The sequence below is a fragment of the Drosophila santomea genome, chromosome 3L (assembly GCF_016746245.2).
Source record: "Drosophila santomea strain STO CAGO 1482 chromosome 3L, Prin_Dsan_1.1, whole genome shotgun sequence".
NCBI classification, from domain to species: Eukaryota; Metazoa; Arthropoda; class Insecta; order Diptera; family Drosophilidae; genus Drosophila; species Drosophila santomea.
Genome location: NC_053018.2, coordinates 2,899,623 through 2,924,165, shown reverse-complemented (window position 1 = coordinate 2,924,165; position 24,543 = coordinate 2,899,623). Strand labels below are relative to the sequence as shown.

General features: G+C 44.1%; 3 protein-coding genes across 4 annotated transcripts; 2 read left to right on the top strand and 1 right to left on the bottom strand.

Moving 5' to 3' along the window:
• The first annotated feature begins 42 nt into the window (after nt 1-42).
• LOC120449846 (T-box transcription factor TBX6) lies at nt 43-3,532 on the top strand. The gene is made up of 5 exons (XM_039632504.1): nt 43-332; nt 631-796; nt 2,008-2,275; nt 2,342-2,479; nt 2,843-3,532. Exons 1-5 carry the CDS (start codon nt 242-244, stop codon nt 3,344-3,346), a joined length of 1,167 nt encoding a protein of 388 aa, XP_039488438.1. The 5' UTR covers nt 43-241; the 3' UTR covers nt 3,347-3,532.
• Nucleotides 3,533-6,160: 2,628 nt separating this feature from the next.
• LOC120449452 (arginine kinase) lies at nt 6,161-7,506 on the top strand. Its single transcript, XM_039631924.1, has one exon. It carries the CDS (start codon nt 6,221-6,223, stop codon nt 7,391-7,393), a length of 1,173 nt encoding a protein of 390 aa, XP_039487858.1. The 5' UTR covers nt 6,161-6,220; the 3' UTR covers nt 7,394-7,506.
• A 95-nt stretch (nt 7,507-7,601) lies between these two features.
• Nucleotides 7,602-23,601, bottom strand: LOC120449450 (arginine kinase). 2 transcript variants are annotated; one of them, XM_039631921.2, is made up of 3 exons: nt 23,548-23,601; nt 20,896-21,459; nt 7,602-9,180 (listed from the first exon to the last, which is right to left on the bottom strand). In XM_039631921.2, the coding sequence occupies exons 1-3, from the start codon at nt 23,589-23,591 to the stop codon at nt 8,097-8,099; spliced, it is 1,692 nt and encodes a 563-aa protein (XP_039487855.1). In that variant the 5' UTR covers nt 23,592-23,601; the 3' UTR covers nt 7,602-8,096. The 2 variants fall into 2 exon arrangements, with proteins under 2 accessions (XP_039487855.1, XP_039487856.1); XM_039631922.2 differs by lacking the exons at nt 20,896-21,459; nt 23,548-23,601 and adding an exon at nt 9,914-10,044.
• Between the last annotated feature and the right edge of the window lie 942 nt (nt 23,602-24,543).

The window sequence follows — 24,543 nt, the reverse complement described above, 5'->3', positions numbered from 1 at the left end:
GGAAAAGCAACTGGCTGCGTCGCACGGCGAGTTAGCAGTGGAGCGGAGCTACTCGAGATCAGTTCGTTGCGAAACGTCGAGCGTGAAAGAACCTCAGAGCGCATCTTCATCCTCAGTTACGAGCGGCGAGTGAAGAACAGTGAAGAATTCCAAACTCCATCAGTTGATATATCAGAACTATCAGTACTAAGACATTTTAGCGAGTGCTAGACATTATAGACAAGTGTGCAAGTGATTCGAAATGCTTTCCATGCAAGAGCTAATGGATATGCGGATGCAGCAGCAGCTGGCCCACGAGATCTACCGCCAGCAGATCATGCAGCGGATTCCAGGTGGGTTTCTCTATAGGCTCTATGGATGTTATTCAAGTGCCGTCGGCAAATGGCTATGTGATTTTCAAACTCTTTTAACTTCAACTAAACTAAACATTATAGTTAGAAATTTTGTGTCATAAATGCATTATCTTCATGTTAATCTTCAACTGCCGAACGTAACTTCAGTAAAACTTATCCAACAATATTTTCCGATTAAAAAAAGTGAATAGCGAAATTCCAGCTAACTTAGAACCGCCTCCCAGAAGAGGCTCGTTGCAAAGCCATGCTAATGAACTAACCAAACCGCTTCTTCCAGATCCCTTTCCCTCGATGTTACCCTTCAACATGCCCCACCAGCAGCCGCACATGATGCTGCCCAGTCGCCCCACCCTGCCCGGCGTGGAGGCCAAGTTGGAGAACAACGATCTGTGGCAGCAGTTCCATAAAATCGGCACCGAGATGATCATCACAAAGAGCGGCCGGTAAGTTTCCTTTCTTTTTCCATTCCATTCCCATTTTCCCGCGAACCCATTATCCTATGCAAATATAGCACAAAAATGTTCCAAAAGTCAAGTGCGTCGCACGGCCTATGTAAATATTTGCTCCTGTCCCAGGGCCAACTTTCCCATACCCTCTGAACCTTTCGATTTGCCGGGCCTAATGTGGCGCCTGGCCATAATTCAAAACGCAGCAGGAGCTCTCGCTCTCGCATTTGGTCGGTCGGAGTGACAACATGAACAAGTGCAGCGTAGCCGGCGGCGGAGGAGAAGACAAGAGGAAGACGCCGCCCTGGCGCCGTACCGCTCATAAAAATCTTTCTTCTCTCGGCTGCGGCGTTGACAATCGAGTTTGGTCCGATCTACCTGCGCTTTTCACACTTTGCCCACAATACCATACCAATACCATACCCATTCCATTCCCTGCCCGGCTGGTGACCCTTCTCCAAGCCAGACCCAAACGTATCTCAGATAGGGAAACTATCGAACAGCGACTACCGAGCGGGAGCCGAGGCGAATTTACATAATTATGATCTGAACATCTGAGCTCGAAGTTTAAGTTGCAAACGTACACGGCAAGAAATCGGGCAACTAGGTATCATGCACATCAAAACTAAAATTCCCCAAAAATCGCATTTGTTACCAGCCCTTTATAAATATTATTAAAAATATTTATTTTTCCGAATTTCGATAAAAAAACATTATAATCCAGTAGGAGTATGATTTTCAGTGCTGTTTAATCCGCGATAGCAGTCACTTTCTCGGCTCATTAGACATGCATTCGACGCTTGGAAGCCGTTAGGGCGACTCCCAGATTTTGTCTAATTGCTTGGCGCCAGATTCCCCCAGCTCCTTCACTCCGCTGAACCCCCTTCTCCCCTGCATCGCCATGAAGCAACGATCCACCGATTTGCCGCACAATTAATCATGTGCCGGTGGCATATTGTTTTGGGCTGGCGAGATCTGTTTGCGTTACCTTTTAAATCGATGCGATGCGTTGCGCAGACTCCCCGCTGCCCTCTACTTTTGGTCCATAATTACACACTTGTTAGCCGGGGCAACAAATCACAGGCGATATTGAAGTAACATAGAATAGATGCTCCGGCGACGCCTTCTTTTGCGATGCTCCTATCCCTGATTTATATGCAGTTCGTGGCAGGCCACTTAATCAAGTGCCATTCTTTTCATCCTTGCAGACGCATGTTCCCCTCGATGCGCGTTTCCCTCAGCGGCCTGGAGGAGGAGGCCAGCTATTGTGTGCTCCTCGAGATGGTGCCCATTGGCGACTGCCGCTACAAGTTCTCCGGCTCCCAGTGGGTTCCGGCCGGTGGAGCCGAGCCGCAGAGTCCGCAGCGCATGTATCTGCATCCGGACAGTCCGGCCACCGGTGCCCATTGGCAATCGCAGGCACTGCTCTTCAACAAGGTCAAACTGACCAACAATACCCTGGACAGCAGCGGACATGTAAGTTTCAGCACACTCATTGAATCCTCCGAATGGGTTACTTACCGTTTTCATTATCATTTCCAGATCGTTTTGGCCAGCATGCATAAGTACCAGCCACGCCTGCACATCATCCGCAGCAGCGAGCTCACCCAACTTCCCTGGGCTCCGCAGCAGGCGTTCGTTTTCCCGGAGACGGAGTTCGTAGCTGTCACGGCATATCAGGTGGGTTAAAGACAACATCCTTCCATCTTCCATCTTCCATCCATTGAGGACATGTCCGACGGGACAAAGACGCTGCGGGGGTCGTCGCCTAATTGAGGCATTTCCAAATTTGTCGCCTCGCCAGCCACTTGAGTTGGATCCTGACTGGGATCACAGTGGAACTTCTCAAGTGGCCCACAGCCGACGGCTACTTACTGACGCCTCGTAGATCAAATTTCCAACAGACAGAAACAATATTATTATATTAGATTATTTTGTATATAACTTAAAGTAGATTTGAATCATGGGTTTAATTTGAAGCATTTAGTCTGTAGTATCACTTATGTGGCCATATTAACTTATAAATTTTCCTTTTCCTTGCAGAACGATCGCATCACCAAATTGAAGATCGACAACAATCCGTTCGCAAAGGGTTTCCGCGAGTCGGGCCAATCCCGCTGCAAAAGGAAGCTGAACAGCAGCGGCAACTCCACTCTGGAGTCGGAGGACGATGGCTCCAGTGTGAGCAGCTGCGATTCTCCGCAGGCGAAGCGCCAGCGCCAGGATTTTGAGCAGGACTCAACGGGCAGCGTTTCCCCAGCTTACTATGGTGCAACTCATCCAGTGGCCAGCTCTATGTCGCCATCCGTCTATCTGCGCCATCCTCTGAGCTATGGACCCAGTGGAGCTCCTTTTGCAGCTGCCTATTTCGGTGGAGTTCCTCCACAGATGCTGCCCATGCACCCGGCAACATATGTGCCAACTGCCGCTCCAGTTAGTCCTGTGCCCGCACAGCCAGTGGGCTCCAGCACACCCACAACCTCACCGAAACCCTCAACCTCCACGAAAAGAAACAGCTTCAGCATTTCAGCCATTTTGGCCTACTGAATGATATATTTCGAGAATCTACTTAAGTTGGAGTCATCATCTGTTGTGATTAGTGAGAAACGTGTGCATATACTTTGTAAGCTACTCTACGCTACATATAAGATCGTTTAGGAACCAAGCTGCAATCATATACCTTGTTAATTCGTTTTAAGAGTCTTTGGTCGAAATAAACAAATCAGACATCGAATCCGTAGAAAATGCAAAACTATTTGCGGGGGGTTGGGGGTCAACAGTAACCTTCAGCGTTTCCGTTTTTACAGGTTTTGGCCATGTCGCAGTGCCTGGGCCAAAAGCAGTTCTGCGACCGCTTTGGCGGGCCTAAGACAAATTAATGCTCTCCATTATGGTGACCAGTCGGTTCTCGATCCGATCCGATCCGATCCCATCCACACGTATCTGAAACACATCCAACTCCGGTAGTAGTTAAAGCAATTCTCCAAAGATAAGGCGTCCATTATGAGCAGCGATTTGACGGCTTTCAGGCTGTTTGGTCTTTGCCGACTCCCAACTCCCAACTCCCCTGCGATACCAACCACATCTCTGGGACGCGGAGATGACGCAGAGCTGGGTGCACAGCGAGAAAAAAGTATCCTACACTGCAGTTCAAACAAGAAGAAAGCATTGCATGCATCATGTTGTAAATTCATTATGTTTAAGGAGCCCTGTAAGGGGACTAGTGAACAATAACTTACAGCACATTTGCGAATACTTCAGCATTAGTTAAATTTACTATAATATAAGACAATGATTTTGAAATTTTAAAAGACGATTTATTTACTTAGGGTTTAACTTATTCTTTAAACCGATTAAAATTAAAGATTTTAAGCTTAACTAATAGAAATGTTTCTGAATATACCTGTTAAGTTATAGTTGATGTTAGGTGGGGAAAATGCAACTTTCATCTGACCAATTCGAAATCAAAGCACTTTTCTTTCAGTGCACCTGCTGCTGCTGCCGTATTGTGAAATTTTCGTTTTATCGCACCTTTTATGGCCATTGGCCAGGCCAAAACGAAGTGGGAGCTGGCCAAGAAGCCGAAACCGAGACCGAGTTCGAGTTCGAGACCGAAACAGAAACCGATGGAGAGACTTTGGTGTGGTCACTCCTTGTGTGCATTATCGTGTCAAATGCGACAAATCTGTCTGTGGGCCGGCGGCTGCCTTTCAGCTTGCATAATTGAGCTGATAACTCGGCGCTCCGTGGATGTGTGCGGTCCACTTTTGAGCGTTTCCTAAACGGTGGCGCCAAACATTTCGTGTTTAATATTTTTAATTAAGTTTTTAAGTGCACCCAGAAGGAGATGGGACCACAGATAATAACTATGTAGGCAGTACCAGCAGTAGATGGCCCAAAAGCGGATAGTTCAAAGAGCCAGCGAATCAGTTTGGCTTCCATTCATAGAAACCTATGCATATATTATGCATAATGTAAGCCAAATCAGCGCGAAATAATTCACCAGCCGCTTTTTTGACTAATTTGCGCTTAGTTTTGTATTAGCGCTTTGTGTTTCTCCTCGTCTTCGATTGGATTTGTTGGCGCATAAATTTACATGTGAAATGCTGAAACAATTAAATTATGGGATTTGCACGTTTTCACCAAAAACAACAAAACAACATCAAATCAAAATTTGTTGTCGGCGTCTGCGCTTCAGAAGTGTTTTTTAAATGCTAGGTGTATTTTTGCTGACTCGCTGCTGGCTACTTTTTGAAACACAAAAAACGGTGGCAAAAAGCGTCAAAATTCGTAGATTATGAGATAAAAATGGAAATCGGAGACCGTCAGGCATTGCATTTTTAATTTGCGCTTGTTTTAATATACTTAATGAATTTTTATGTGTAGGTAGGTTGGTCCAATACCCAATATGCCCAAATCCGAATCCGGTTTTCGGTCGAAGCTGTTGATAATGATAATGAGGATAACGATGCTTTATTGAGAAGGTGTTGCCGTTCGGATTTGAATTTTATTTGCGCCACATGTTAGCGTATTGTTGTTGCCGCTGCCACTGCCGCTTTTGTTGTTCTTTATTGCTAATTATAATATATTTGATTTGGTATTTAAGCTTTAAGCTATAAAAATGTTCGCATTCTCTGTTTTACGAGCCAACAGCTTGCAAATATTCAATTAAATTGTGCGAACAGAAACAGGTCGAGGTGGGTAGTGGAAACATATCATAGTTAACACACCTTTTTCATAATCTTCATCGTATTTTTTTGAAATAACAGTCAAAGTTAATAATAATAATAATAAAGCAGGATTAATTTTGAAGTTTCGATGGTTTCTGACTATAATTAAAAATATAACTGTAATTATAAGAGTGTGATTTAGCTTTAGAGCATAAATGTAAACATAACGTAAAGTTTATTTATTTAGATTATTTAGTATCCTTTTCATAGTTTGTGCATCCTTTTTTTACATTTGCCACTTCCTATATTTTCCATTTCTTACACACAATATTTTACATTTGCCATGTATCTTACAATGGTTCGAAGCCGTGCTACATGAATACACTATCAAACAAAATTAAAAATGTTTCCTTAAATGCATTATTTAGATCTAAATTTTAGATCGAAAAACCATTAGGCAGTTATCAATTAACGGTTGGTTTGAATTCTTTAAATATGATTTTGGTTCTCTAACCCAAAACCTTAGTTTTTAAAATAACAATTCATACTTGAGAAACTTATGTATATTTAACGAAAAATGTACTTTTCCATGTATTGGAGACTGTGCTAAGCAATCTCCATTCCCATGCCGACTTAAGCGGAGTTTCCAGCCAACCAACTTTTGCTTGTACTGAATGGCTTTAGTAGATTTGCTATAGCCTTTCGGTTTAGTGTCGCTTTCTAGCTCCAAATTCCAAATTGAACACTTAAAATGCTGTTACATTTAAAACCCCGTCTTGAACTTCAGTTGCTGGGCCGCTGCACACAGCTGGCAATCAATCGCCATGCCAGCAAAGGTGGCGGTAAGGTGGACAAGGAGGTGCTGGCGCAAATGGAGGAGGGCTTCAAGAAGCTGGCCGAGTCCAAGTCCAAGTCGCTGCTGAAGAAGCATCTCACCAAGGAGATCTTCGAGAAGTTAAAGACCAAGACCACGCCCTCGTTCAACTCCACGCTGCTGCACTGCATCAGTTCGGGCTTGTGCAATCATGACTCCGGCGTGGGACTCTACGCCCCGGATCCGGAGGCATATAAGGTATTTGCCGATCTCTTTGATCCCGTCATCGAGGAATACCACAAGAGCTTCAAGAAGACGGACAAACAGCCGGCGACTTCTTTTGGCAAGGGTGCGGACTTTGAAAACCTGGATCCCGATGGCCATTTTATCGTATCGACGCGTGTCCGATGCGGAAGAGCCGTCAAAGGATTCCCCTTCAATCCCTGCCTGACGGAGAACGACTACGCAGAACTGGAAAGTAAGATCTGTGGAGCGGTGTCATCACTCACCGGGGAGCACCAGGGCACCTACATGCCACTGACCGGAATGGACAAATCCTTGCAGACGAAGCTCATAGACGATCACTATCTGTTTAAGGAGGGGGATCGCTTTCTGGCTGCCGCTGGAGCCTCTCGCTTTTGGCCAGCTGGAAGGGGCATCTTCCTGAATAAGGCCAAGAACTTTCTCGTTTGGTGCAACGAGGAGGATCACATACGCATCATTTCGATGGAGAAGGGCGGCGACCTGGGCAAGGTCTACGATCGCATGGTTTGCGGCGTGGAGGCGCTCGGCAAGCATCTGCAGTTCCACAGGGATGAACGGCTTGGCTATCTGACCTTCTGTCCCACCAATCTGGGCACCTCCATCCGCGCCTCGGTGCACATCAAGCTGCCCAATCTGATGTGCGAGCCCGAGGAGATGAAGAAATTGGCCGATAAGTTTCGCCTCCAAATCAGAGGAACCTCGGGCGAGCACTCGGAGGCCAAGGGCGGAGTGCACGATATATCCAACCAGCGCAGGATGGGACTCACCGAGTACGAAATCATCAAGGAGATGCACGACGGCATCAAGGGGCTCATAGAAGCCGAGTGTAAGGCAAAGTCATCTTAGTCTTAGAGCTGGAAGTGTACAATAACTTAAAGGCTGTGACTGAGCTCGGAATCTTAGAAATTTAAGTATTTTACTTCTTAAATAAACAACGAAATGATTTTAAACCAAGGTAACCAATAAATGAGGATTCTCATCCCCTTGTCTAATATTAAAAGGAGTGTAGCAAATGTTGGGAAACTTTTATAACCATGAAATACAAAACATTCGCTGAGTTTTAATTTTTTTTTTATTTTTTTTTTAATAATTTTAATTCTTTTATAAACTTAAGACTTAAATAAAAGTATTTAAAGTTCCTTTTTTTTGTTTTTGCTTGACACAGATGTCAAAATGTTTTACATTGTTTGGTTGTAATTAAGCAAATGTTTTTTGTCAAATAGTTATCCGTTGTTGTTGGTGCTGCTGTGGTTGTTGGTGGTGTTGCAAGATGGGATCCCTGCCTGCGCCCGCGACCCTCAAAGTATACGAAAATGCCGAAGGTCGCCGGACTGGGACAGCAGCTCCACACCATCGCTACAAACTAGACATTTTTGCAGTCCGATCCGCCCAAAAGCGACAAGGCGGACGAGCCAAAGATTTCTAAGTGTTGCTGTTGTTGTTCTTGATTGTTGCGTATGCCCCGAACTGGTGGCTCCCGTGGAAAGATGTTAGCTCCGGAGGATGCACCTCCAGTCGGGGGGACGATGCTCGGCGGTTGGCGGGCAATTTACAGGCTCTTCTCGAGCTTGATCAGCTCGGTGATGCCATCGTACATCTCCTTGACGGCCTCGAATTCGGTCAGACCCATGCGACGCTTGTTGGAGATGTCGTAGACACCGCCCTCAGCCTCGGTGTGCTCACCGCGGGTACCGCGCACCTGCAGGTTGTACTTGGCGGCAACCTCCTCCAGCTTGGCCTTGTTGGAGGCCAGCTTGGGCACCTTGATGTGCACGGAGGCACGGATGGTGGTGCCCAGGTTGGTGGGGCAGAAGGTCAGGAAACCGAGACGGTCGTCGTGGCTGAAGGGCACACGCTTCTCGATTTCATTGACGGCGGTCACCAGACGCTTGTAGATCTGGCCCAGATCACCGCCCTGCTGCATGGAGATGATGCGGAGATGGTCCTCCTCGTTGCACCAGACCAGGAAGGTCTTGGCATCGTTGTGGTAGATGCCACGGCCGCTGGGCCAGAAGCGGCAGGCGTTGGCGGCCTGCAGGAAACGATCGCCCTCCTTGAACAGGAAGTGGTCGTCGATCAGCTGCTGCTGGACGGCCTTCTCCATGCCGGTCAAGGGGTAGAACTTGCCCTTCAGCTCACCCTCCAAGCCGGACAGGGTGCTGCTGACCTTGCCTTCCATCTCCTTGTACTGGGCCTCGGTCAAGCAGGGGTTGAAGGGGTATCCCTGCATGGAGCGACCGCAACGGACGCGAGTGGATATCACGTACTCGTTGGTGGGGTCAACGTTGCCGAAGGTGGACACATCGCCAAAGGTGGAGGCCGGGTGCTTGTCGGTCTTCTTGAAGCCACCATGGTAGTCCTCGATGATGGGGTCGAACAGGTCGGCGAACACTGTGTAAGCCTCGGCATCGGGGGCGTAGATGCCCACGCCGGAGTCGTGGTTCTCCAGGCCAGACTGGATCACATCCAGCAGGGTCGACTTGAAGGTGGGCGTGACCTTGTTCTTTAGGTTGTCGAAGACCTCCTTGGTCAGGTACTTCTTCAACAGCGACTTGGAGTCGGAGGCAGCCAGCTTGGCGTAACCCTCCTCCAGTTTAGCGAGAACAGCGGCATCAACCATGGTGTCTTGTTTGCTGCAAAAACACGGAGAGAGAAATGGGGTGTTGACCATTAGTAAAAGGGCGTGGCTGGGGCGACAGTACAACATTTTATTGCTATAGACTCGAACTCGAACTCGCCTATCTTCGTTTTGTGGCGCCCAAAAGTCGGCAACATGTTTTCTTGTGTTTCTGTTTTCCTCAATTCCTGCCTGCCTGTTTGCCCCGCAATTAGTTTCGGGTTATGGGCATGTGCTCATACCCGACTTGGGCCTCTGGCACGCGACTGCTACTCCCTTTCCCCTTCAGCTCGCTACACCCAGTGGTACCCAGTACCCAGTACCCAGAACTGAACACCCATCATCACCCCTGATCCCACAACGCCCCTTTTTTAGTGGTGGTGGCTCTGGTTTTGTTCCTCGTTTGTGTCCTGCTTTCGGTGGTGGCTGACTGACTATAAAATTTTGCCGGCTGCCGCTGAATACGCAAATCGACGGCACACTATACACCCACCGCCCCCTGCCTTCTGCCTTCTCGCCGTTGAAGGACATGCGCACTACAACAACATGGCTACCCAGCCGAAGTCCTGGACAAAACGAAGGACCGGGGCAATAATAATTTTTTTATGGCACTTTATTTTTGGGCGCTACACACACACACATGACGTCAGCCCCCTTTGGTCACCCAACCAGGATATACAGACAACTCCTGTCTAGGAGTCGTAGGCCCACTACAAAAATAGAAGAGCCCGGAACTCCGGGATACACACCCATCTCCATCTCCGCCAGCGCCGCCAGCTGCCGTGGCGGTGCCATTGGGTTCGCCATTGGCCACCTCGCCCTCGATCACCTTCTCCTTTTTGTCCTTGGAGGCGCAGAGACCCATTTTGCGTGTGGTTTTTTATAGGGTTTTGATGTAAAGTTTTCAAAAAACGTTTAAAAATTTGGCGTTTGCTTGGTCACAAAATCGGTGTTTTGTATATAAAACAAACCAATTTTTTCGTTTGTTTGGTTGCGTTTGCAGGTAAAATGAAATCACAATGCAGCTATAGCTCTTCAAGGATCTCTCGTTCGTGGATCCCTATAGTAGAACACATACACACACACTCTTTTTTCTCAGACTCAGACACAGACACAGATACACGCTTGGCTTAACGCTATTGCTTTTGATTTTCGGTGATTGGTGATTGATTGATTGATTCTCGTTTTAGCGTATATAGCTCTCTGTTTGATTGGTGGTCTTCTTCGTTGGTATCAAAATATCGGACGCAACAATGTTGTATATTTTTGTTATATCCTTATCGAGAGACTCCGGCGACTCGGATTTTCGCTGCTGCCGCGCCCAAATGTATACTACACTAAACAAACACTACGCGATGCTATTTTGGGGGAGAGCAAAGGACTTGCTGACTGCTGCTCGGCTGGCTGACTACTGCTGGAGCTGCTCTGCTCTGCTCTGGCTTTGGTCTGGTTTGGTCTGCAGAATATTTTAGCGCGCGCCTTTGACTCGCGAGCGCGTTGAACGACGGGACTATATCGGCAAAGGACGAACGGGCACAAACCCAATCGGCAAATCGAAAGGAACTGGAACTGTGACTGAGAGGAGTCGCACCCACGGGCCCGCACTTTATCGCCGGCACTAAGCCGCATTCAGCGCTCTCCGCTGGGAGAGTTTTAGCCGGAGTTCTCATCGAAGCAGTGGCACTCTCAATCGAAGTAGTATAGTACTAGTATATTTGCTGAACATTCCGGGAAGGGTGGTCGTTGGAGGGTTGAAGCAGCAGTGGGATTGTAGGTTTGCCTACCCGCAGGCGCCGGCTCAAACTGTTGCCGGATGAGCGGCAACATAATGCGGAAGGATATATTTACACGATGCGCTGGACCCACCACCAACCACCCAATGCCTCCTTACCCGACCCGCTCGCTTTCCACTCTCCCCGAATCGATAAAGTTTATAGCACGCGACTGGCAGCTGGGAATGGTTGCGCCTCCAGTCAGGGCGGTCAAGTCAAACTCAAGTGTCGGACTGGAGTGTGAAATGTGCTCTGGTAATGACAGGAATCGGGTGCACGTACACTCCAGCGACATCCTCCTCACTCCCCTTAAAAAGGACTTCTTGAGTGTGTACAAAAAAATCAATTACTCGGCAAATGGAAATCAAAGGCAGCTTGCAGGATTCCCAGGACAAGGACACGAGCACTTGAGGCTTGTGAATTAACCCATTGCGGCTTGAATCGAACTTGAGTGCAGGGAACTGGTTCCAATTGCACGTAAGACTCGAACAACTCATTGCATGTCTAATGCACATTAGGTTGTGAAATAAAAGTTTCATTTAATACTATCCCCCCCATATTTTGCCGTCTTTTGTTTTGTTTTGGCTAATTTATTGTTTGCAGCTTCAATTACTCAGTGGAGGGCAGCAGTCGGAGTGAGTAATCGCAGTCGATCACTTACTTTTCCTGCCATTTCCCATTCCCATTGCCATTTGGCTTTGGCTCTGTAAATATTGATTGCGAATTGAAAACAATTGGCGATTTTAACTGGTACTCCGGTGGCAAGTGTTTATTGATTTGCTGTGGAAATTTCTACACCGTTTGCGGAGTCATATGAGCCGTTTCATTTGGCACCGCGTATTGGCACTCCACATGAGTAATCTGGGGCTTGTTAATGCCTCATAAAGATAGCGAGCTTTGCGAATTGCAATGTACCCAAAGTATTCAAAGGGGGGCGTTGGTTGGCAACTTCTAGGTTTTAAGTGGCTCCGAATCATGCCAGATAATAGTAATGACTTATTGGCCTGTCTGGAAGGCGTTGGAACTAATCAATTAACTCGAGTGCCGCCCCGATAGACAAACTGAAACTGGAGCACAACACCAAATGTGCAGGGCAGGAGGAAAAACCCCCCTCTCCACTCACAGTTCAAAGGCACTTAAAAGCGAGACCGGCAAATCAAATTAAGCTGACGTACAATTGGACAGGAAAAAAAAACTGATTTCATAATGTAACCCTTGATGAGCAACGGATTCGATTCTAGGGGGTAGGATTCCAGACAGGATGAGCCCGAGGCAGGATGATCAGCAGAGCAGCTCTAGCACTTTTGGGGTGGCTCTAATCACACACGCGCCAACAGCAAGTCGGCTTAATTCGATTTGGGCTACTTAGAGCCTTCGTTTTATAACAATATCACGCACGGATTTTTTGCAACCGTCAAGGCTTAGCAACAATTCGCGAATGGCGAATGGCTGGTGAAAATCAGCGCTTGCCAGTGGACCTACAGCAATTCACCTGCCGCAAAACTGGAGCTGGAGCAAGAGAGCTGGTGAGAGCGTAGAGAGAAGTGTATATTGCATATATTGGCCAGGAGAGTTGGCCAGATAAGTCAGTCAAGTCAGCCCAGTTGATAAGCCTTAAACTTCAAATCGTAAAACGTCTCACTTGTCAGCGATGATCAGTCAAAGTAGAGATGGAGATAAGATAGCCTAGTACCCGTGCTTAGGCTAAACACTCGGTTCTTTTGGCCAAAAGGGGCTGTTTGGCCATCATAAAACTGGCTTGCAATAAAAAAAATCGCAATGAAATGAATGTGGGGAAATTGGCAAAGGCAGCACACTACTAAACGGCCAGTGCAGTGGGTAAGTTTATGGCCAACAGTCTGGTCATTCACCCGAGAAATCGCTGCAATAGTTGCCTTCGTTAATTGCGATTTTGGCCAGTCGAATGCACAAAGAAATTGGCAAGTGTACGAAAATAATTCGCCAATGTATTTCGGGAAATTGGCCGACGTGAGCGACTGCAACGGGAAATTGGGAACGGCGGGCAGTCACTCCGAAACTGGTCATCGGGATTTGATAAGGGGAATGGAAAGTTTGGGCCCAAATCGCAATCACAAGCATAGCTGATAAACCAAACCAAATGAGTGTGGCCAACATGCATTCATTCACACACTCATTGCGACACTCATTTTGGCACTAATTGAATCTGGGCATGGAAGGAAACCCTCTCCATAAAACAATAATTCCAGCCAGCAGTATTCGCCAACAGTATTCTGCCAATAACAATGCTGGCTGTGACATGAATTCGACATGAAGCTCTTATTAATAAATATCTGGCCTTATAGGGGTCCGGGTTATTAGGGGTGAGTTGGAGATAGAGAAGTATTATTAGTAATAGGGCTGCTGCTGATGGTCACCCGCATTTTATGGTGAGCTTCATCTCTTTACTTCTACAGTTTTTTCTCTGGCGGTCCTAATTTAATTAAAATTCTTTTGGCAAAACGTCAAAGCAGCTCACACTCAATTAGGCAGCATGCAGCCAAATATAAGCAAATAAATATGTGAAAAACTGCTGCAGATGAAGAAAAAATATATATCTTTTTGTACAGCAGCAGCAAGTTGCGAAAAATATGTGCTGCAGTCACTAGCCGGATGTCGTTGATTTAAATTTCTCGCTGTCTGGGAAGACAATCAGCGAAAATCAGACGTGGCTTCGTTAAGACACAGAGAATGCAAAGGGTTACAAGTAGGATGCATATATTCCCGAGATTTGAAAAGATCTGGATAAGAGAGTTCTTAGGATAACAAACTAATGGCAGCATTCGCGAACTATATTTGCCTTATTTTATTTGAAACGAGAAATGTGTTTTACTTTCTCTAACTGGAAATTCACGTTGATACTTTTATTCTACTTTAGTTTTTGGCGCCCTCTAGCAAATTCAACATCACGTGTATGTAAAGTGTAGAATACATTTTACATGTAAAATGTAAAATGATACACTAGAAAACTGACCCACAGTTAAGGACAATTTCAACAGGAAGCTTTACCACCAGAAGTCCTTGACAACTTTTTAGAAAAGGCCAGAAAGCTTTCATTCATTCTGTAACAGTGTGTTCAGAAATATTGAATAGCCTATCCGTTCCGCGAAAGAACATAAACCATTCGATTTGTTTACGTTTTTGCTGAAACTTAAGCGTTTCCAAATATTTGTTTATTTACTGGCTAAATGATTTGCGAAGCAAATCGGCTTGGTGTTGTTCGAAATTGATTGGCTGCCACTGTGGGTTGCCATTGCCGCCTCTCCTTTGATTTATGTGTGCGATTCCATTTCCTGTCTAGCCAGAGAACCCAACCCAACCCAGCTTTGATTATGCAACCTGCAGCCTTTTGTTTGGCCAGGGAAAATAGAAGCGTTACCCAGTTAACTATCTAGACTTCGGGAAATGCGGTTTTCCCAGCTTTTTTTTAATTTATATTTTCTTTTTTTGTGACAAGTTAATCGGACCGCTCGCTTTTTTCCGACTCTGCCTTTTCCGTTCCTATTCAAGTCGAGCGCTTTAATGGATCTCAATTGAATAATTAACAGCAACGTGCCAGTGGAAACGAAAGAAAAAAATAACAACTGAGGACTATGAGGGGCATACAATTTGTACAACAAATTTGCGCGATTTGTTTGCTGAATATAACAAACCATATGATATACAAAAGCCCAATTTCATATACAAACAGCCGCGTAAACTTGTCAGCTGCTCACCTATATAAAATTCCTTTGGAATTTTCGTGTGTTTAGGTTACTACCTATACCTATACATATACATGGCTACCCTATCCATCTGTATACCCCGATGTGTGCCCGGTGCTATTGTTTTGCTTATTTGCTTTGGCGGGGTTGTATTTATAGCAGCCGGCATTATATCAACCCGAACTAAATTTGGCCGGGTAAATTCGATCGGACGTGCCCAGTGGCTCTCAAACTGGCCCTTATATAATTGCCATTCAGCATTTGGCGTTGCCCTGATTTCTGCTGGCCCAGCATTACTGGTTAAATTGATTAGAGACTGAGAATTATTAGATAAAACACACACCTATCTGTGATTATGCAATTGCCTGGCATTGGCCGTGAAAACAAATGCTTTACTGCCGAGTAAGAACTTTTTCTTATTTATAGCCGTCGTTGGGTGAGAGAGGCAAGTTCAAGGAGTGGAAAAAAAAAAGAAAATAAAACAGAAAATAAAGAGCCAACGAACCAAGGAAGCCACACAAGTGCTAACTGAATGCTCGCTTTGTCGCCTCTTATCTATCATTGAATTCAGCTAGTTTGAATGGTATTAACACGGGCCAATATCTTATCGAAATCGATACTGAAACACGCTACTCACAACACTTTCTACGAGCCAACAAACGACCGACCTTAAACTGCACCCCCGCAAACATCGAGCCCCCAGAATACGGCTACACTACCATGCCCTCTCCCTCTCTCATTCATTGCACTTGGCAAGCGGTACAGTCGTCCGTTCATTGGCATTTGGCCGCAAAACTACACAAAATTGCACAACTAAATGGTATACAAAATAATGCATCAGACTGACGGACGGACGGATCGTCAGCGGTTGGCAGACCGTGACAGCAGAGGGCCAAACAAGTTTCTGCAGTCTGGCTGGCAAAAATCTGAAACTGCATAACTATAAACTTGAGGCTTTATAGCTTATAGCTTATAGCCGCCCGTATAAATTTCTTTTCGCCGGTAACCGGTTTCGGTTTGCAAAAATGCATCGCATGACTCAACTGGGCATGTGAAAATTTTAACACAAGCTCAGCGACAAGCGCACGGCACAAAAAAATTATTAAATTACTTGTTATATTCATTGAGCATTTGGCTTAAGAATTATGAATTTGATTTTAAATATTTGTATTTTTAATTGAATTAAGGCACAAATCATAATATTTTAAGTAATAGAAAAAAATACATAAAAAACAAACAACTTCAAAATTGTATTTTATCCCCTTTTTATTTTCTACAACCATAAATTTTCTTGCCGCTTATTAAAGTTGTATAAGAATTTCACAAATTTTTTGCCATATAATCGCAGAAGCCCAAGTAAATGAAATTTTATTGAAAATCTGGACACCGCTTTTAATGGCCACTGAATATACAAATCTAAAAGCAATTCACTGTATTTATAGGCTAATTACCGCAAAAATGTTTACAAACTCTTAAAATGTTATTGCAATTTAAGAGCCGCTCACTGTTTAAAAAGCCGAAATGTTGAAATTTCATTTTCTTTTGCCACAAACCCGTGAAAATTCAATTCTAATACTGGTTCACTTTATATAATTAGAAAAGACTTCAAAGCAGAAATCACTTTGTAATGATTGCCTTTAACTTTTTGGGTGCCACAAAACTGTTAAATTAAAGATTAAAATCTAAGATATCGACACTGTATCTGTGAGATACTTGAACGTGTAAAATTTTCACTTGATTTGCAAATATTATCTTTGGAGGACGGCTCACCTTTGCAACCGTAGAATTCAACGTCCAACGTTACAATGATCGGAATATTCTGTTCTTTAACCCAACTGACTGCAGTCGGTGCTTCAGCAGCGCCAACGCCGGCAGCGCCGCGACTGCGACTGCGGCAGAGGCCAGGAAGGGGCTACAACTACATGAACATCAACTACACTCGCACTCGCACACAGATACTACAGTCGGAGAGCGCGAAAGCTGCGGCCCCTGTTTGTGTGTGTGTGTGTGTGTGCGGAGGAAGCCTGCCTCCTGGCTCCTCTGCTGGCACTGAGAAAAAAGCTCGATACTAAATGAAAATGATATTTATGATCCAAAGCCCATTAGATGGCTAACTAAATAGAGACAAATTTAAAAACTCAATATGTAACTTTGTAAGTTTATGTTTCTTAAACTTTTAAAGGTATGACAGATAAATAATATGAATTATTAAATATATAAATTTCAACTGGCTGTTAAAAATTAAAAAAAATGTCAACATTTTTCTCTGTGCAGCCACAGGAAGTGTGTCTTTGTGTTGGTAAACGCCGACGATTGACGTAGGACGTGACGTGCGACTAAAAAGCAGAAAGTAAAGCTCTCTCGCACACACACACACACACACAAAGTCACACACCCACAACGAAGGAAAGCTTGCCTGCCGCCAGAGAAAGAAAAGGAAAGTGTTCGATTCGCAAACAGCTAGAAAACTGCATTGCTCCATGCGTTTGTGGGAGCGAGAGGGCTGAGGGAGAAGCACCGACTTCTTGCAGCCGCAAATCAAAATTATTATCAAGTATGTGTGCTGCACTCGATGGGTGTGTGCCACACACACACACACTCTCACTCACACAACCGCACGCCAAGGAGCGGTCTCATCGCTTAATTATGACTAGACTTCGCCGACAGCGAACGGAATGATACGATATGGTGTGGCATGATGTTGGGCGTTGAAAGTAATCAAGGCAAGTGGCACAATTGCAGCGGCAAACGCTCCAGTCGCTCCCTCCATGAGAACCTCTAATACTCGGAATGGAGCTCCACTCACAAGATCCGAGCTTAAAGTGATGAATAAACAACCAAAACGAACTAGCAGCGTTGGCAATTGTCCAAGCAGATGACAAAATAGAAAAGAATTTGCATAACTGGGAATATTTACTCTTATGATAAATATTTTTTGCAAACATATTGCTTTCAGAATCTAAAAAAAAAAGAAGCATGAATTCATCAGAGAATGAAATTTGAATCAAATTTTTGTATTATCAAGGTATAACCTTCTAAAACAACGTAACTAAATAACTTGATAAGTCATATTTCTAGAAAATTGACTGAAGCAAATAAAGCGTTATATACAGCTATATAAAAATCTGTTGCTTTTGGCCAGATAGAAAACAAAAAAACGTAGCCGTCATAAATTTTGGCACTAATACCGCCATATAAAATGAAAAATGTTGTGCCGCCAAATGTAAGATTTATACAAAATTGTGGGAGATGAGGTAAATTCTAGAGATAGATATGCCAACTAAAATATATATTAAACAAATACCTAATTTCACGAATCCCCCGCAGGTTAACCCTTCCATATTATAAGCAAATAAACAAAACGAATATAATCGTTTACACAATCCTTAACAAAAGTCTTGAACTTGATTTTGAATTCTCACACAAAACATGAGAATTTTTTGGGTAACCTATACATATGCCCAAGGTACATATGTTGTCTCATCGAAGCGAACATATTCATTTGTTACTAAATGAAAACTGAGGAAAATTATTTGAAAAGTTGCCAACGAAATTTATGCAACGCGCAGCAAACATCGCGCGATATATACGATACCTAACCCATCTATCTACGTGTGTTGTTTTTCAAAAACAACGAACTTTTGCTCTTCATCGGCACACGAATTTTCCATGCGTTGCCATTAAAAATACATATTAAACCGCCATTCCAACAATCAAACTATATATACGTTTCAAAAATATGTGCAGATTAATTTTTGATACATATTTATCGGATGCCATGCGACAGCGACAGCAGCAGGCTTATATAATCCAGAAATGTCGTCGCCTTCTCATTCCCTTGGAAAATTTGCGCATTTTCAGCTTTTACTTTGCTTCTCTGTTAGCTAGCTGCTGTCACTTCAGCCCCGCCTGCTTTCGTTTTCGTTTTCATTTTCAATTGCTGCCGTCAAGTGGCGCTGAGATTACGTAAATGCGCCCAGCAACTTTTCCCTACCAACAACACGACTCCTATAACCAACGGCGAGCCAAGCAAACAGCGAATCAGCCAGCTGGCAGCCTTTGGGGGCTGGTGCCGTGTAGGATTTCGCATATTCGCATAGAACAATGGACCTAAAACCCCACTAACAAGTGGGGGAAAAGCGAAATGCCATATACCACCACATATACTACTGGGCTGACCTTGAAAAGCTTGCGAAACAAGCTCGCGGATACGTAGATACAATGGCAGCCACTGGCGATTTCGTTACTGTTGACACACAGTTGGGAAAGCACTTAGCATGGCAGGGTGTAGAACACAGAGCGGGTCACATTTATAGATATGTCCATCAAATGTAGAAGTGGACTCTATGATAGTACTATGTTATATCAGTTAGTATTATTCAGTATTCAATATATCTAACTAATCACTTTATGCAATTCAAAATCGATATATTCTATGCCAAAGGTGTTATAAATACTTTCGTAAAGTCTTTGATCTAAAAGTGTAACCGCCACTGTCAACGATTCTTTGCCAGAGATTAGTATTGAACCAGGGGGTTACATGTGAGGGGTCTACGATGAGCTAAGACCCCGCCTGACTTTCCAGATGCGGTGGCTTACGATTTGTATCTGACTAATCGGAAAGTCTTGCATAACATTCGCGAACGTATGTTTGAATGGTGGGCAATGTTTATAGGAACTTTTAGTCATTGACTGATTGCGGCCCATTTGGTGGTCAGCGTTGGAGAATGGAGCGCTAATATGTTTTCGACGGCTGCGAAAACGAAAGCCAAAAATGAGTAAACCATTTGAAATATGTGTTATTAATTAGTTCAATTTGCGGCCAGCCAAGCACGAGTCCAATCTAATGCCTGTCGCCCGCTAGCCGGGAAATTAGCTGTTAAATTACTGCTTGAATTCGAAATTAGAGGAGGAGCTAGCTGCTAGCAGTAGCTAATTATCCGTGGATTGCAACAGATTATATGTGGATATAGAATAAAAACGCATATATGCTAAAAGCTTTGCTAGCATTGTCAGCTTTTCAACTGTGTTTTCGACTCTCGCCTTTTGTTTGCTAAACAATATTTTGGCACAACATCAAAAGCGACGCTTGCCAAAAGCAATTTTTTGCTCAGACGCGAGCCAAGTGCTTAAAATATATATCCGTACATAAGTATACTAGGCATATGTATATATACATATATATATATGTATATGGGGATAAAGGGGTACATCAAACAAGACACCTAAATGAAGACCTCTGTCCATCAGAACGAGCGGGCATTATGAAGGAGGCCCCGATGGCGGATCAGATATGAGGCATGACGCCCGACGAACGACGCCCGACTAAAATGGGATCCCTTCGCTGCAGGAGGCAAATATTGCCGCTGTCGGGCTAATTTGCTGCACATGAACAATGAATCTCGTAAGGAAATGTGTGTACATTGTGGCGGCACAGCAGCCACATTCGGCTGCGCTTCCAAATATAAATAAACTTTGCATGGGGGAGATCATGTGACCTGACAACAGCGACGCGACAGGTCTCATAATGGCCCGACACCGGCACATCATCACTAATTCCAATTCCATTTCCATTTCACTTGGGCAGGCTGCCAAAAACCAATGAACCTGTCTTTTGCTGTTCGGTCAGAGATCCTTGAACACCTGGGCAAGGACAATAGTGGTCAGGGCTTGCGTGCGCCAAGGTTTGTCGCCGATTAATATTAATGGGAAATCAATTGTGCACAATTAGAGGAAGTGGAGAACAAGCACATGGCAGAGTTCGGGTTCATAAATAAACCGTAGACTGCACATGCAGCACCAGCACAAGATCCCAAAGACTCGACGCCATGTGAGCCGAGCTGTCCGCCCAAGCAGAGAACATGAGACAAAAATAACAGCAAATTGTGGTCTCCACCCATCGTCATCGTCATCATCAACATCATCATCATCATCATCAACATCAACATCATGGTGATGGTGATCCAACGAATTTGCTGATGCTGCAGCACTGGTGTCGCCAAGCGGTTGACTTTCTGCCGCATGGCAACTATTTTCACCGAGAAGTCACCAGAGTGCATTGAACCCACTTCTCGCCACGGGAGATGAGGAAAAATGAAATTTAAAAATACATAATTTTCGGAAAAAAATTAAGAATGTGCAAGAAAAAAGGAGATACAAGCTACAAACGTATATGGGGTTTAAAACTAAAGATATAAATAAAGTTTATTACAAAAAACGAAAGGATTTAAAGCTTACCGCTCGCCCAGCTGTTGAGCCTCCTTAATCGACTGGATGAAGGCATTGGTTTCGCCCTTGATGAAGTCATTGCTGGCCTCCTTGGCCGCTGGCAGCACCTTCTCGGCCTGCTGGCCACCGAAGACCCGCTCATCCACATTGCCGCCATTGGCTGCATTGCCATTCTGGCCATTGGTATTGGCCTCTGTCAAGGATTTTGGCAGCGGAATGGGCATCTTGTCGGCTTGTTTTGGCGGACTGCTCGGCTTGGCTGGTGCAGGAGTTGGTTTTGGTGGTGCAACTACGGGTGCGGGCACAGGTTCCGGTTTGGACTTTGGAGTGGGTTCCTCCTTCGGAGGTGTGGGAACAGTGGCAGGAACTGGAACTGGAGTGGGCTTGGCTACCACTGGCGCTGGTTTCGGAGGATCTGGTTTCGGAGCAGGTACTGCAGCGGGCTTTGGAGCTGGAGCTGGAGCAGGTGCAGGTGCTGGTGCGGATTCCTTGGCGGGAGCTGGATTCGCTGGCTTGTTGTCGAGCGCTGGCGCTGCGGGCTTGTTAGAACTAAATAACCAAGCTAAACGTTTGCTACAAATGAAAAGGGAAATAACGAAACAAAAAAGAATAAATAAATATCGAACTAGGAAATTACAAAAACTAAAGTGCACTACAAATAAAATAACAAAAAGTAGACAAATTGGCAAATATGCGATGATAAGCGTATGGAAGAGTATTTCTTTTTCGTTTAGTCATTCATATTTGTCAAATATCACATGAGCCTAAAGCGCATATAAGCAATGACTACTGTAGCATCTTTTTTCACTGCACTTTCCAGAAAGTTCCAGAATAAACGCAACGAAGCGCGAAACAAGGAAATTACCGTTTAGCTCTATTTTTCCATGAATATATTACCCACCTTTGACTATAGGCACCGCCCACTGTTGAAATGCAATAAAAAGCAATTGGTTTTATTGAAAACACGGCTATTTAGACGAAAAATAAAGTTCATTCGCGATCTACGCGTCCTAATTCGCCAAATGACAAGAGTAAAAGGGACAATGCAAAGTGACAAGCAGTGTGACCACTCCCAAATGCATTCAAAACTATGACAGCCCAGTATGTCATTGTATCATATGTATTCCTTTAGAAAAATATACTATTTTTAATAGTCTATAAAAATAATTTAAATAATGCATATAATAATTTTTCAATATTTAGTATTGCGATCATTCCTATGCCTTTTCATGTATATCAAATTAAGTGCAAGCTTTTAGTAAATAGAGTCACACTGAAAGGATCTACAGTAGCCCTGGTTTTTAAATTGGTTTAAATTTCAAAAGTTATATTCATTTTTTTGAAACAGCTTGTGTTTGCACTTTCTAGCTTTTATTAAAGAGTAAAACAACGTTTTTCCATAGTTACCTATAAAATACAACAAAATGTAGGCAGTTACTTATTCAAGTTTGCCATAGGGCGTTAGCTTATTGGTGGGCGTGTTCCTCAGACGTAAATGTTTCAGTGCTTTAATGCCCCCAAATGGCAGTAATTTAGAATCGTAGCCACCATTTCCCATTTCCCACCCTTCTACCCACTTGAGTTACGAAACTACTTTCTCCACTCCCGCATTTCTTTGGGCAGGCGTCGTCATTTCTCTTGTCACGTACGCCAAATCGGCAATAGCTGGCGAAAAACTCGTGCAGCCAATAGATAAGCAAACACAAACGAGCTCCACCCGGCACAAAATCGGTAAATAGGCAAAATAAAGGCCAAAACGCCGGCTGTGTGGATGAGAACGGAAAAAACGAATACCGCTCCAAACTTCAATTATCACTTTCGTTATTACGCTAATTGCCGGCAGATAACAACTGGAAGCTTTACTCTTTTTTTTTGTTTGCCAAAAAAATGCGAATTTCGTTTCGCACATGTGCAAATGAGAAAATGTTTAAATGTGTGTGTGTGTGTGATCAGAGAATTGCACTTATCACGAATGAGAGTTAGAGCCACCAAAGCCGGTTGTTATGTAGGTTTCTCGACGAGATCGGGGGAGTAGGAGATCGGAAAACGGGCAGATAGTTCATCATGTGACACCGCTCGGTGACTAACTTTGCTGCCAAATGCAGGGAAATGATACACACAGTCGCATTAGCACCTTCGAGCCGTAACGATCACGGAAACAGAGAGTTAGATTGGACTAATTCAGCAACTGATAGCGATTAGATTATCGGGTTTGCAATGATTGCGTCCCAAAAAGTGCGACAATTGTTATCGCCAAGATTTATGAAATGCAAGAAAGTTGCTTTTCCTGGTACAGGCGTTTTTATTCATTTTTTATAACCATTAAAAGCTATATTTGTGATTTATAGTACTTTCTAAGCAGTGAATTTCCCTTAAGTACAGAAACTTATTTATCAACCAAACCCGTAGAGCCCGAATCACATGCCATACATACAAGTTACTTACTCTGCACTTATGGCAAAAAACTTGATTAATCCTTTTTTTTCCTTTCAAAATTAACGAATTTTTTAAAACTTAACCCCAAAAAGGACCTCATCTTCCACCCAAAGTGCCTATCTACATTAACACTACGCCGCCGAAAAGTAGGCAACACAAAACGTTCATCCGCCCTGTGGCGCAGCAGTGCTTGTCAAACTGTAGAGAATACCCACTTGCACTTACCGTATTTCATCGACAGCAAAAGTTAAATACCACAAAGCAAACATTTTGTATTAGCTGAAATCAAGAGAAAATCGAATGAGTAAATAGTTAAGTGATGTTCAAAGCAATTTTGTATACGAATAAATTGCACTATAAACGGCAATTTCCACACCACATGCACTTGTTGGACTGACATCAGTGTCAGTCTGAATCACCCACCGACCTCGAAAAGCGCAACAAATGACGTTGCCGCCAATGCAATGCAAAAAACTCAATCGAGCGAGGTGCTCATCAGAAAAAAGTAAGTTCTAGCGAGTCAGAGCTCAATTGAGACCCGAGACACACACAGATAAAAAAACAGTCGAACAGGCGAAACAGCAACGAAAAGACAGCAGTGAAAATATGCCGGCATTATTCAAGGTTTATTTATAAACAAAGCGCGCATGGATTGGCGAATGCAAAATGCAGAATGCCAAATTCGCAGAACGCTGAGCGCCAAGGCACGTGAAGTCGCGACTCTTGGGCAATTGGCCAGAGATGGGACACAGTGCACAGAAAAAAACGCGATTAATAGGAAAATTATAAAATATATATGTATATGTATTTATACCTCTACCAATTTGCAACAAATAACTTTGTTGCCTCAATTTAAAAAAAATATTAATAGAAGTCTCTTCATCAGAAATATTTGAGGCACCTGTAATACTGTTACCGTACATTTTTTGTTAAATTTTTTTAACATTGCAAATTTTTCACTGTGCGCTGCAGATCAATTCGGAAAAAGGGGAACATTTGTGCACCGGATGGCGCCCAATGGTCGAAAGGGTTCTAAATTTAGATAGTGCCGCCATCGATCAATTAAATATGAATGTTTTTCGCACTGTTTGCAGTCCCCTGAGCTTTGTTTATCCCTCGGATTTGAGCAATGGCAAACAAAATTCACCATGAAGCTCCGTCTGCGTTTGTTTTCTTTTGCACACGCGGCGTATGAGCAATCTGCGATGGTAATAGCACACT